This window comes from Mixophyes fleayi, chromosome 4, assembly GCF_038048845.1.
Source record: "Mixophyes fleayi isolate aMixFle1 chromosome 4, aMixFle1.hap1, whole genome shotgun sequence".
Taxonomy (NCBI): Eukaryota; Metazoa; Chordata; class Amphibia; order Anura; family Limnodynastidae; genus Mixophyes; species Mixophyes fleayi.
Genome location: NC_134405.1, coordinates 322,468,836 through 322,481,602, shown reverse-complemented (window position 1 = coordinate 322,481,602; position 12,767 = coordinate 322,468,836). Strand labels below are relative to the sequence as shown.

Sequence of the window (12,767 nt, the reverse complement as noted above, 5' to 3'; positions counted from 1 at the left end):
GCCAGCATGTGGGCACAGTACAGTAGTACCATGGAGACTGCTGTCTGCCAGCATGTGGGCACAGTACAGCAGTACCCTGGAGACTATTGCCTGCCAGCATGGGGGCACAGTACAGCCGAACCCTGGAGACTGCTGCATGCCAGCATGTGGGCACAGTACAGTAGTACCCTGGAGACTGATGCCTGCCATCATGTGGGCACAGTACAGTAGTACCCTGGAGACTGCTGCCTGCCAGCATGGGGGCACAGTACAGCAGTACCCTGGAGACTGCTGCATGCCTGCATGTGGGCACAGTACAGTAGTACCCTGGAGACTGATGCCTGCCATCATGTGGGCACAGTACAGTAGTACCCTGGAGACTGCTGCCTGCCAGCATGGGGGCACTGTACAGCCCTACCCTGGAGACTGCTGCATGCCAGCATGTGGGCACAGTACAGTAGTACCCTGGAGACTACTGCATGCCATCATGTGGGCACAGTACAGCAGTACCCTGGAGACTGCTGCCTGCCAGCATGGGGGCACTGTACAGCCCTACCCTGGAGACTGCTGCCTGCCAGCATGTGGGCACAGTACAGTAGTACCCTGGAGACTGCTGCATGCCAGCATGTGGGCACAGTACAGTAGTACCCTGGAGACTACTGCATGCCATCATGTGGGCACAGTACAGCAGTACCCTGGAGACTGCTGCCTGCCAGCATGGGGGCACTGTACAGCCCTACCCTGGAGACTGCTGCCTGCCAGCATGTGGGCACAGTACAGCAGTACCCTGGAGACTACTGCCTGCCAGCATGGGGGCACAGTACAGCCGAACCCTGGAGACTGCTGCATGCCAGCATGTGGGCACAGTACAGCCGTACCCTGGAGACTGATGCCTGCCATCATGTGGGCACAGTACAGTAGTACCCTGGAGACTGCTGCCTGCCAGCATTCGGGCACAGTACAGCAGTACCCTGGAGACTGCTGCCTGCCAGCATTGGGGCACAGTACAGCCGAACCCTGGAGACTACTGCATGCCAGCATGTGGGCACAGTACAGTAGTACCCTGGAGACTGATGCCTGCCATCATGTGGGCACAGTACAGTAGTACCCTGGAGACTGCTGCCTGCCAGCATGGGGGCACTGTACAGCCCTAACCTGGAGACTGCTGCCTGCCAGGATGGGGGCACAGTACAGCAGTACCCTGGAGACTGCTGCCTGCCAGCATGTGGGCACAGTACAGTAGTACCCTGGAGACTGCTGCATGCCATCATGTGGGCACAGTACAGTAGTACCCTGGAGACTGCTGCCTGCCAGGATGGGGGCACAGTACAGTATTACCCTGGAGACTGCTGCATGCCATCATGTGGGCACAGTACAGTAGTACCCTGGAGACTGCTGCATGCCATCATGTGGGCACAGTACAGTAGTACCCTGGAGACTGCTGCCTGCCAGGATGGGGGCACAGTACAGTATTACCCTGGAGACTGCTGCCTGCCAGGATGGGGGCACAGTACAGTATTACCCTGGAGACTGCTGCCTGCCAGCATGTGGGCACAGTACAGTAGTAACCTGGAGACTGCTGCATGCCATCATGTGGGCACAGTACAGTAGTACCCTGGAGACTGCTGCCTGCCAGGATGGGGGCACAGTACAGTATTACCCTGGAGACTGCTGCCTGCCAGGATGGGGGCACAGTACAGTATTACCCTGGAGACTGCTGCCTGCCAGCATGTGGGCACTGTACAGTATTACCCTGGAGACTGCTGCCTGCCAGCATGTGGGCACTGTACAGTATTACCCTGGAGACTGCTGCCTGCCAGCATGTGGGCACTGTACAGTATTACCCTGGAGGCTGCTGCCTGCCAGCATGGGGGCACTGGGCGATTTCAAGGCTGTGAATAATTCTCATGAGGTTAGTCACTTAGAAAACACTTTGCACATTACTTTGCTGTGAGTAATCGCTCTGAAATCTCATTACACGGGTCAACGTAGCATTTCCTGCTCTGAATCACCTGGAAAAAAATGCATGAACGAGCGATTAATAGTTTAACCCATTACAGCCAATCAACACGATTGATCACCTGAAGCACATTCAACATAATGAAATTGTGGGAATTTGATAGCACAGTACCCAGTGATTAAATAATTAAAAATCATCTTTATATGCCGCCCCTTGAAAACAAGCTGTCACAAAATTGTTGATTGCTGGTGAGTGATTAATTGCCCATGTTCGTTCCAAGTAAAATTGCATTAGTAGTTTATTTATTAACAGATGGATATACTGTATATAGCACCTCTACATTCAGCAGCGCTTTACATAGAATATTTAATCATCCTCATCATTTTCTGTCTCAGTGAAGCTTACAGTCTATACCTTATCTTACACATACACTTCTTTTTGTCAAATGCCAATTAACTTTTCTGTGTAGTCACAATACAGCAGCCTGAAACTGTTTAAACTAGTCTATGGGGTATATTTACTAAACTGTGGGTTTGAAAAAGTGTAGATGTTGCCCATAGCAACCAATCAGATTCTAGCTGTCATTTTGTAGAGTGCACTAAATAAATGTGGCCTAGTGTTTAGCACTTCTGCCTCACAGTACTGGGGTCATGAGTTCGTTTCCCGACCATGGACTTATCTGTGTGGAGTTTGTATGTTCTCCCTTTGTTTGCGTGGGTTTCCGCCCACACTCCAAAAACATACTGGTAGGTTAATTGGCTGCTATCTAAATTGACCCTAGTCTCTCCCTCGCTGTCTGTGTCTGTGTCTGTGTGTGTGTGTATATTAGGGAATTTAGACTGTAAGCTCCAATGGGGCAGGGACTGATGTGAGTGAGTTCTCTGTACAGCGCTGCGGAATTAGTGGCGCTAAATAAATGATGATGATGACACTGTTTTATTAACCAACTGTTTTTTTGACTGTTTTATTAACTCATCTGACAGTTCATACTAAATCTAAAGGATAATCCATCCCAAATACAATTGATGACAATAGACACACATGAGAAAAGTAGGTCTCGCCTCAAAGAGCTAACACTCTAAGGGGCATATTCAATTGACGGCGGGATCGCCGAAAACCCAGCCATCGAAAAATATTACCGTTAATACGGTAATATCTCGCTGGATTTCAGCGAGTAAATTACCGTATTAACGGTAATATTGTTCGAGCGTGGGGTTTTCGGTGATCCCGTCGTCAATTGAATACCTCCCTAAACGTTTTATTAGACTTATTGTTGCTAAATGTTTGGACTAGTGACCGTAGTGTGATCTTGTTGTGCCGCTTAGTGTGAGGTAATCCCACAGTCTGGTACACAATGCCTTACTGCTAAATGAACCATATTGTGGGTTCCACCACACACATTTAAGTAGTCCTTTGTTGCGTCTTCAAACATTTTATTTGAGCAGAATCCTCAATAAAGTTTATTTATTTGTATTGTGCAGGAAAGTACTTCTAGTCGACCTAATATTAAAAGGGAGGAATGTGGAACGTTACGCGTTTTCGGTGTCCAACCAGCGGCAAACAAAAGTCGCGGGTGCAGTGCCAACCATAAATCATTGCTATGAAATGCCGAGTTGACTATGGGCTACGTTTAACGAGACAGGAAGCAGTTTAAGTAGAAGTTACCAGTCTAGGGGCCACCAAAGTATATTGCACAGGACAGTGTTGACAAGTACCGGGTGAAGGGTTAACGCCAGTCAAAGCCTTGTCCTTAAAGGACCCCGTTTTATTGTGAATCCAGTGCAGAATTTGACGAAGCGGCAAATTAACCATCTTAAAGCTTGTGTCACGTAGTTGGCAATTCCCTGGATAGGTGCTAAGCAACTGGGAATGTTATTATTAAAACTTTGCCCTTAGTGCACTGGGTAAAACAAAAAGAAACATTTATATAAGCCCCACAGAAGCAAAACAAGCTCTTGTGCTTGAAAACGTATTGTTTTATTTTATTTATATATATATATATATATATATATATATATATATATATATATATATATATATATATATATGTATATATTTTTTTTTAAATGCCCTCCTCTACCCATTATATAAGTTTGGTCGGCATTCCTTCCCTAGCACACCCACTATTTGTTGTATTTAGCAAGGTCCATATATTTGTACTACCACCCTTCATCTACATGCCTCAGTATTCCAAATTTTAGGAAAATAAGCTTTCGAACGTCATTAGATCCCAAGCACAGGCTTATAAAACTTTTGTATTCATTTCCGATTCTAGCTATTATTTTCTAGGATGTACTTTATAAATGACAGCTGGAATATGATTGGTTGCTATGTGCAACGCCTCCACTTTTCCTGTTCAGAAGGCTTTGGTAAGTCTACCCCTAAGAGTTTTATATAGTGGAAGGAGCAGGGTCCCCCAACAGCACAGAGCAGTGATGTGAGACACCCGTCACACTGATGCAGATTCATACTATACATCCAACTTTTACTAAACTAAATTATATTTCCTATTGCCACTATGTTAGCCATGTTGTCTGTTTTTCTGATGTTCTGGAGATCACATTATTATTCGTTCTTTAGGGTTTGTAGATCCATACATACAGACTCCCCGGCATGTGTGTGCGGATGTGAACAGGAAAGAAAGGATTCTTAATTCCTATATGAGTTGCATTATTTATCTGGTTTGCCAACAGTCTATGGAGACTCTACAGGAAATGCCCAGGTAGAAGACTGTATTTTGCATTAGGAGAAACCACTCTGTGGATGGCTGTGACCGTCGGCATGTAGAGTTTAAGGAACAGACAGAGGTTGCATGAGCAAAACCATTCAATATGCCAAGTGTATTATTGTTCTATAGGGTTCTGTAATGTTCCACAGCGATGTACAGTGGAGAATGTACTAGAAATGTATTCGATTTCTGGAGGGTATAATTATATAATTGTTTGTGGTTTTTTTTGTTTTTTTTAAATAGCATAAAGGTTATTAGTTCTCCTATATGCTGTACTGGGGGTTCTTCATCTATATGTACTACCCATTTAAATGGTATACTCATCAGATTGTGGCGGATAGGGCAACGTTTAAACCATGTACATTACCATGCACTGGTAATGTACAGGGCAGGTACTGACAGATCCATTTTACATCGCTCTATTCGTAATGTCTGGCCGAGGGGATCTGATCCCGGTCTCCTATGCATCTTCTAGTACCTGACCCTCCAACAAAAAAGTCTGCAATGTCATCACATGTCTATCGCTTCTACATTAACTGTACATGGCCTTCAGTCTACACTATGTATACATCAACCAGGGAGCCAGGAATGAAACTGAACTGTTCCCTGCTACCTCACTAGGCCCCCAGGCTTTTATTGAATGGGAGCATCTTAGTAGACACTTAGGTTGTTCTATACGTAACAGATCAGAGCAAAACATAACTGATGTCATAAAAGCTCAAAGGTGATCTCATGGTTGGTACTTATTTAAAAAGTTGGATCAATGAACTTTATTTCACATACAGGTGGGTATTACTGCATCAGTATGACGGGAGCTTCACATTACTCCTCTGTGCTGTTGGAGGACCCTGCTTCTTCCACGATATAACTCTCAGTCTGTAACTTCCTGCTTGCCTCCATTCCCCGCCTCACATCATGCTACTGCCCCTGTCGCATAAGCCCTGTCCTCACTAACATGGTTGCACAAGTGGACAGGTCACTGCCTCCCACATGATCAGACTCGTTTCCTGAAATATTCTGTACTGCTGTGTGCAGTCTGATGACCTGATTGGGTATATTGTGAACATTCGAATGATCTCATTGACTCATAAACTGGGCACATTATGGTATGATATCATATTATACATATTTCAATGTACATGTTGAGATCACTTTGAAAGGAAACCTTCTGAACGATTCCGTAATAATTTTATTTACACTGGTGGATTTCCCCTTTAAAACAATGCACCAGATGTTGACAAGTTTAAATGTGTTTTTCAGACTGAAGGGGTCATCCTTCTTTAAAGAATGATTTTTGCTTAATTCCAGTATATTCTTCTTCTTTCTGCCAGCTGAAACAATACCAACTGCTTGATTTTCCTCGACAGTTTGGAACACTTTCCTGTTTTGTTGAAGGGAGAATTGGCAATGTCCCTTAAATCGCAAACCATATTTTGCTGGAGACCCAGCAGAGTATTAGAAGACTGTAGCAGCTATCTGCAATGAAATAAAATTGATATAGGATCGCTGGAACAGTTGAGAGAGACGCTGAGCGATATAATCAGAGCCAGAATAAGCCACATCATTTCTTTTTTTTCTTTTTTAGTTTTTTTTATAGTCTTGATGACATAAGAGAGAAAAGCAATCGTACTTTAGAAAATAAATTATAATAACGGGCTCTTAAAGTGACCCTTTCCCATACTCACAATTACGCATTCAATAAATATCTGAACAGACGACATACAATTAACATTTGTTACATATACTGCGTTTCAGACATACGGTTTCTTCTAAATTAACCTTTTAGCATGCATGAAGCCAGCCATCTTTCTGGCAGGTATGCTATTCATGTCGATGAGAGCGGCCATTCCATGTACTGGCAGGAGCATGCTCACTGTACTCCTGACAAACTTTCTGTGACATCATCAAACTGCCAGCTTTCTGCACATTGGCTCTGAATGATCACATGGGATGAATGTCCCAGGATCTTCCTCCCACACCAGCAGCTAATTTAAGTAATGCCTAAAGCAGTTTGCCACGATGATGTGATTCGCTGCGAGGTGATACTAATCGTGGTATTGTGGGAGACGGGGCCGTGATGTGTCATCAGGCCCCCACGCTTGTCTTTTTGACGTCCCCTCTGGGATCTCCCGCAGAGTAGGTATGAAAAGTAGTTCCTATATGTGTTAGTGATTTCGTGACGGCGTGGCAGTTACACTTTAAGAGGACGTTGGGGGTTTATCAATCCTATTTAAATTTTAACTGATAACCAAAAACAAAAGAATGTGTCCTTCTGTGCGCTAAAAAAAGAAAGAAATAACTCTCTAACTTTTCTTCCTTGTTGTGTGGTATAGTCCGGCTTCCTTTTTACACTTCTATAATGCTGCTGAATTACACTCCTTCTCATTTGCATGTTGGTGAGACTGGCGTTAGAGGCAGAGAATGCTGCAAGAGAGGGTATAGATAGATTAATAAAATAAAGAGGGATTCAAACTGTAATAACTTGATTATTCGCTTGAATTAATTAACTAAAATTAAAGGCATTTAGAACATTGCTTTACAGGTTATTTTGTAAAGCAAAATAGACTGCAGCCTTTCAGTTAACCAGAAACTAGTGGCATCATGGAGGCACGATGTTCCAAGTGAACTGGTAGGCAGCGTTGGTGCCTCATGCCTCACACAAGGCACCTAGAGCCTTGTGAATTGATAGTCAAAACAGCTTTTTAACTGAAGTGTTGATTCGATCATCAATAAAGGAGCTTTGTGTTGAGTTGGAAGTAGGAAGGTTTTCTTCGCAGAATATACCAAAAATGCATCCCATACAGATTTTTTATTATTATTATAACCATTTATTTATATAGCGCCACTAATTCCGCAGCGCTGCACAGAGAACTCACTCACATCAGTCCCTGCCCCATTGGGGAATTACAGTCTAAATTCCCTAACACACACACATACAAACAGAGAGAGAGAGACTAGGGTCAATTTGTTACAAGCCAATTAACCTACTGGTATGTTTTTTTGAAGGAAACCGGAGCACCCGGAGGAAACCCACGCAAACACGGGGAGAACATACAAACTCCTCACAGATAAGGCCATGGTCAGGAATTGAACTCATGACTCCAGTGCTGTAAGGCAGAAGTGCTAACCACTGAGCCACCGTGCTGCCTGTGATTTTCTTGCATTTTACGATGCCTTTACGATTGCAGCGGTAGAACGGGTGAGAAAAGAGATGGGTGAGCGAATGCGAATATATTAAGGTCATGTTCACGTAAGTTCGAGTTAAGTAGACCTGGATGCGGTTGTTGGGTGTCAGGTGCAATGAGTCACGGTGCCGATGGCTGATTGGATATTGACCCCTCCAGCTGATAGTACTTAATTTATCAGTGCGGCTGCCATATTATTTATGGGATTTTGGCCATCTATTCGCATTACCTAATATTCCATATGGACTGTGGCAGGAAAACAACAGTCGTTTGTATTTAATTATAGTGTATACGTAAAATGGCATATAACACGTCACATAGCTGTCAAGACACCATTCTTTCTCTTACCATTTACTACTAACACTGTCTGGCCACATCTCTGCACTATCCCTGAGCTTTCTCCGCTGTCTTGGGACATACGTACAAACACTTGTTACTCCTGGCGGGAACCTGGTGCGTTCGCTTATAATGTGCGGCTGGATTCTATCCAGAGATGCGTCCGGCTGAACAGATGCACGTAAATGCACATTTTCATGCCAGCGTGTTCTCCTGCTCACCTTGTTTTATTAGGGTGTAAGGGCCACATGAACTGAAAAATGGTGTTTTTACTAAAAAATATTGTTTTATTACCCCACACCCACAGTCCAGAGGTCCGGGAAGGGGACCACTTCCCCTTTTTTTCTTTTTCCCTGTGGACCCCATCTCTCTTGGAAATCCAGCCCAGTGTTGCCCAGCTTGGGGCTTTTTTTTATCATTATAGCAGGGGGACCTCATGCTGTAGATTCCTCTGCTATAGTGCAAACTGCCCCCCCCCCCTCCCACGATTTTGCTAGCACCTAGGCTGGCAGAGCTAGGGTTGTTTGAACTCTGTGTGTTTGGGGCACTTCCATTTTTAATGTCGACATTGTGACTATCGACTTTACAACCTGTGGACCATCACAATGTCGAGATTTTAACCATGCAGACATAATGAACCTGTCGACATTTCGAACTGTCGACATTATGGATGGATTGACTACATCCCTCCCTATTACATAAAGTGAGTGCATTACAAAATTCAAAAACTGTCTTTCTTTTCTGGAGACTTTAAATCCCACACAATCTTTCAAGTTAGTTAAAGCAGTTTTGGAGCATAGTCAATTTGCTACATCTTGTATTGTGCTTTATTGCCTGTTTTAAATGTTAAGGGAAGCCAGGAATACATTATAGATCCCATTGAAAATACAAGTATAATTGTGTTCTATACCTTGTATTTTGGGCAGTGCATTTGTTTCCATAGATGTCGGGACAGGAAATATTAAGCCGGGTCTTATGACGAATAACCGTCCAGCCCTGTCTGAACCAGCCATGTGCCAATTTGGAGCCACAAAAGGTGTTTAAATTAATGGAGGATCTGAAACATCGACACAGGAAAAGGCACCGGCTTATTAAACAATATATCCTGTTTTCTACGCCAGGAAATTTTGAAAAACCCTATCGCTGTAGTTTCAGATGATAAAGCCTGTATTGTGGTAGCATCATTTCCAAAAGAAAGCTTCAAAATTTGACTAACAGGATCGTGGTTTGAGTGCCAGCGGCTTTTTTTGTGTGTGTTATTTTTCAATCGGGAATTTTTCCTATATAGAAGATTTAGTAAATCTGCCCCATTGAGAAGGAGTTTGACGAATGAAGATTGTTTGCTTGGAGACGATTGAGAAGGAGTTTTCAGGACAGGGGTGGGAAGCTAAGGTAGTGTGGGCTATCAGTGGAAAATTGTGGGAGGTTTATACTTTCTGTTCTGCATGCCCCTCTCCATTAATCGAAACGGAGCTTTTAGGCATAAATGAGAACTATATGGAGACAATGATTGTGTAACAAAGACCCTGGTGCAGAAGAATGTGAGCGAGAGGGGGTTTGAAGGACCGAAATGTGACCATATAAGTTGATGGGTACAATAGTTGGCGCTGTGGTTCCGACATTTGGAGAAATGTCAGACATTGACCATAGATCATCATCATCATTTTTTTATATAGCGCCACTGATTCTGCAGCGCTGTACAGAGAACTCACTCACATCAGTCCCTGTCCCATTGGAGCTTACAGTCTGAATTCCCTAACATACATAGACACACAGAGAGAGACTAGAGTCATTTTGATAGCAGCCAATTAACCTACCAGTATGTTTTTGGAGTGTGGGAGGAAACCGGAGCACCCGGAGGAAACCCACACAAACATGGGGAGAACATACAAACTCCACACAGATAAGGCCATGGTCGGGAATTGAACTCCTGACCCCAGTGCTGTAAGGCAGAAGTGCTAACCACTAAGCCACCGTGCTGCCCAAAGATGATTTAAAGACAGCTACGTCCCCAACTAATATATTTTTTGTTTGCTCATTGTTTGAAAGTTAAAGGTATACATGAACAATTTACTGCCCACGTCTGTTTAAATGCCGGTACTTCTCAGCGTCTGTTTCACCTTTCACTTCGCTGTACGGAAACAAGGTGTACTTTGTCTATGCAGTAAAGACAGACATGGTGTGTCTGCTGGCTATAAAAGTTTATAACTAAGACTGATTTGTATCTTTTACTTTTGTTATATTGCACAATGATCAAATAAAAGTAAAAATAAATAAAAAATTATTGTACATAATCTTTTTAGTTTTTCAATTTGTGCTTTAAATTAATGACACTACGATGACTAAAAAGTGAACACTTACAAAGTACCTTATTTATGTGGAAGTGAAGACACCTTTAAAGCCTTCCGTGCTAGTAAAGGTTCACAAGTACCAGGCTCTATAAATCTAAAGGGGAAGAACAACAGACATGAATAAGGAGACCTTTTCGTAAAGCACTTCTGGTAACAAGCAGGCTGTGCCCACCATGATTGTTGGTTAAACCTTTGTTGCTCGTATTGCTTTTAAGCTACAACAATTTGGATAATTAACCACTGTGACTTGTCGTCACGGATACCTGATAAAAAATGCACTTTGAAATGCAATTTGGCGACTAACCCCTTCATAAATGCCAAAAACACAAAAGGAGCAATTCAAACTATTGGCAGTCTGTATTAGCCAACGTGGTCAGTGTCGGGAAACCAAGTGTTCCGTCCTATTGATGCAGGTGGAAAGCTCCTGTTTGGCATTGTCATGTTGACTTCACACTGGCAAGATTTATCTTCTCATGGATAAATATACACCGATCAGCCACAACATTAAAACCACTGACCAGTGAAGTGTATAACATTTGATTATCTCGTTACAATGCCACCTGTTAGGAGTGGGATATATTAGACAGCAAGTGAACAGTCAGTTCTTGAAGTTGATGTGTTGGAAGCAAGAAAACCGGTTAAGGATCTGAGTGTCTTTGACAAAGGCCAAATTGTGATGGCTAGATGACTGGGTCATAGCATCTCCAAAACGGCAGGTCTTGTGGGGTGTTCCCGATGTGCAATGTTTGGTACCTACCGAAAGTGATCCAAGGAAGGCCAATCGGTGAACCGGCAACAGGGTCATGTGCGCTCAAGGCCCAGTGATGTGCGAGGAGGCTAGCCTGTCTGGTCCAATCCCACAGAAGCACAAACTGCTGAAAAAGTTAATGCTGGCTATGACAGAAAGGTGTCAGAACACACAGTGCATCGCAGACCAGTCGAGTGCCCACGCTGACCCCTAGCTACCACCGAAAGTGCCTACAATGGGCACGTGAGCACCAGAACTGGACCATGAAGCAATGGAAGAAGGTGGCCTGGTCTGATGAATCGCGCTTTCTTTCACATCATGTGGATGGCCGTGTTTACCTGGGGAAGAGATGACACCAGGATGCACTATGGGAAGAAGGTAAGCTGGCGGAGGTAGTGTGATGCTCTGGGCAATGTTCTGCAGGGAAACCTTGGGTCCTGGCATTCATGGGGATGTTACTTTGACACGTTACCTCCTATCCAAACATTGTTGCACACCAAGTACTCCCCTTCATGGCAACAGTATGCCCTGATGTTAGTGGCCTCTCTCAGCAGGATAATATGCTCTGCCACACTGCAAAAATTGTTCAGGAATGGTTTGAGAAACATGACAAAGAGTTCAAGGTGTTGACTTGGCCTCCAAATTCCCCAGATCTCAATCTGATCGAGCATCTGTGGGATCTGCTGGAAAAGCAAGTCTGAGTCCTGGAGGCCTCACCTCGTGACTTACAGATTCTGCTGCTAACGTCTTGGTGCCAGATACCACATGACGCCTCCAGAGGTCTTGTGGAGTCCATGCCTCAATGGGTCGGAGCTGTTTTGGTGGCACAAAGGAGGACCTACACAATATTACCGCTGTTTATATACAGTTTGTGCGTATGTGTGTAAAATATATATATATATATATATATTACTTTGTGTGTTTTAACATATATGCCTATATTTTCCATATACATATATGAATTGTAGATGTAATATAGTTTTTATTTGTTTTCTTTTGTAACACTGTTTTAGTATGTGATATGTCTCTTACACACTTATTGTTGCCTAGTAAGATGTGTGTTATAATGTACTTCTACCCAACACACCGTGGACCTCATTTACCTGGTGCACTGGATCTTACAGTGTTGCACATAGATGGTCCGACCGGCTCACTTCACGGTGAGCACCTACTCTGGGTAGAGGCCTCATACGCTTAAGGTACACCTCTAAAGTTATCCTCTATACACTTTTCCATTTTACTGCTAAATACCGCTCAGTTTAGCCTCATTTATGGTTTAATTTGCTCTTTATTGTACTTCTCCGCCAAAATGCAACTGATAGATGCAACATGTGCCCGATTTAAAAGTAGAGACTGATCTCCATCACCTCAAAGCTGGTGCAAAATTGAATTCAAATTTTGCAAAGAAAAAATGTCGGTTTGCCGCTCTGCTTAGCAAGGATACCCTAAAATGCTCTCTCTTCACCTTTATCTTATGTAA

The 12,767-nt window shown here is 43.6% G+C and overlaps 1 protein-coding gene across 1 annotated transcript in view; it reads right to left on the bottom strand.

The window, feature by feature from the left end:
* Positions 1-6,226: 6,226 nt before the first annotated feature.
* Positions 6,227-12,767, bottom strand: part of CCND2 (cyclin D2) — a 484,289-nt gene continuing 477,748 nt past the window's right edge. Inside the window, exon 10 of the mRNA XM_075210201.1 lies at positions 6,227-7,091. Coding sequence (XP_075066302.1) covers positions 7,050-7,091 — 42 coding nt within the window. The 3' untranslated portion in view covers positions 6,227-7,049. The remainder of the gene's footprint in view (positions 7,092-12,767) is intronic.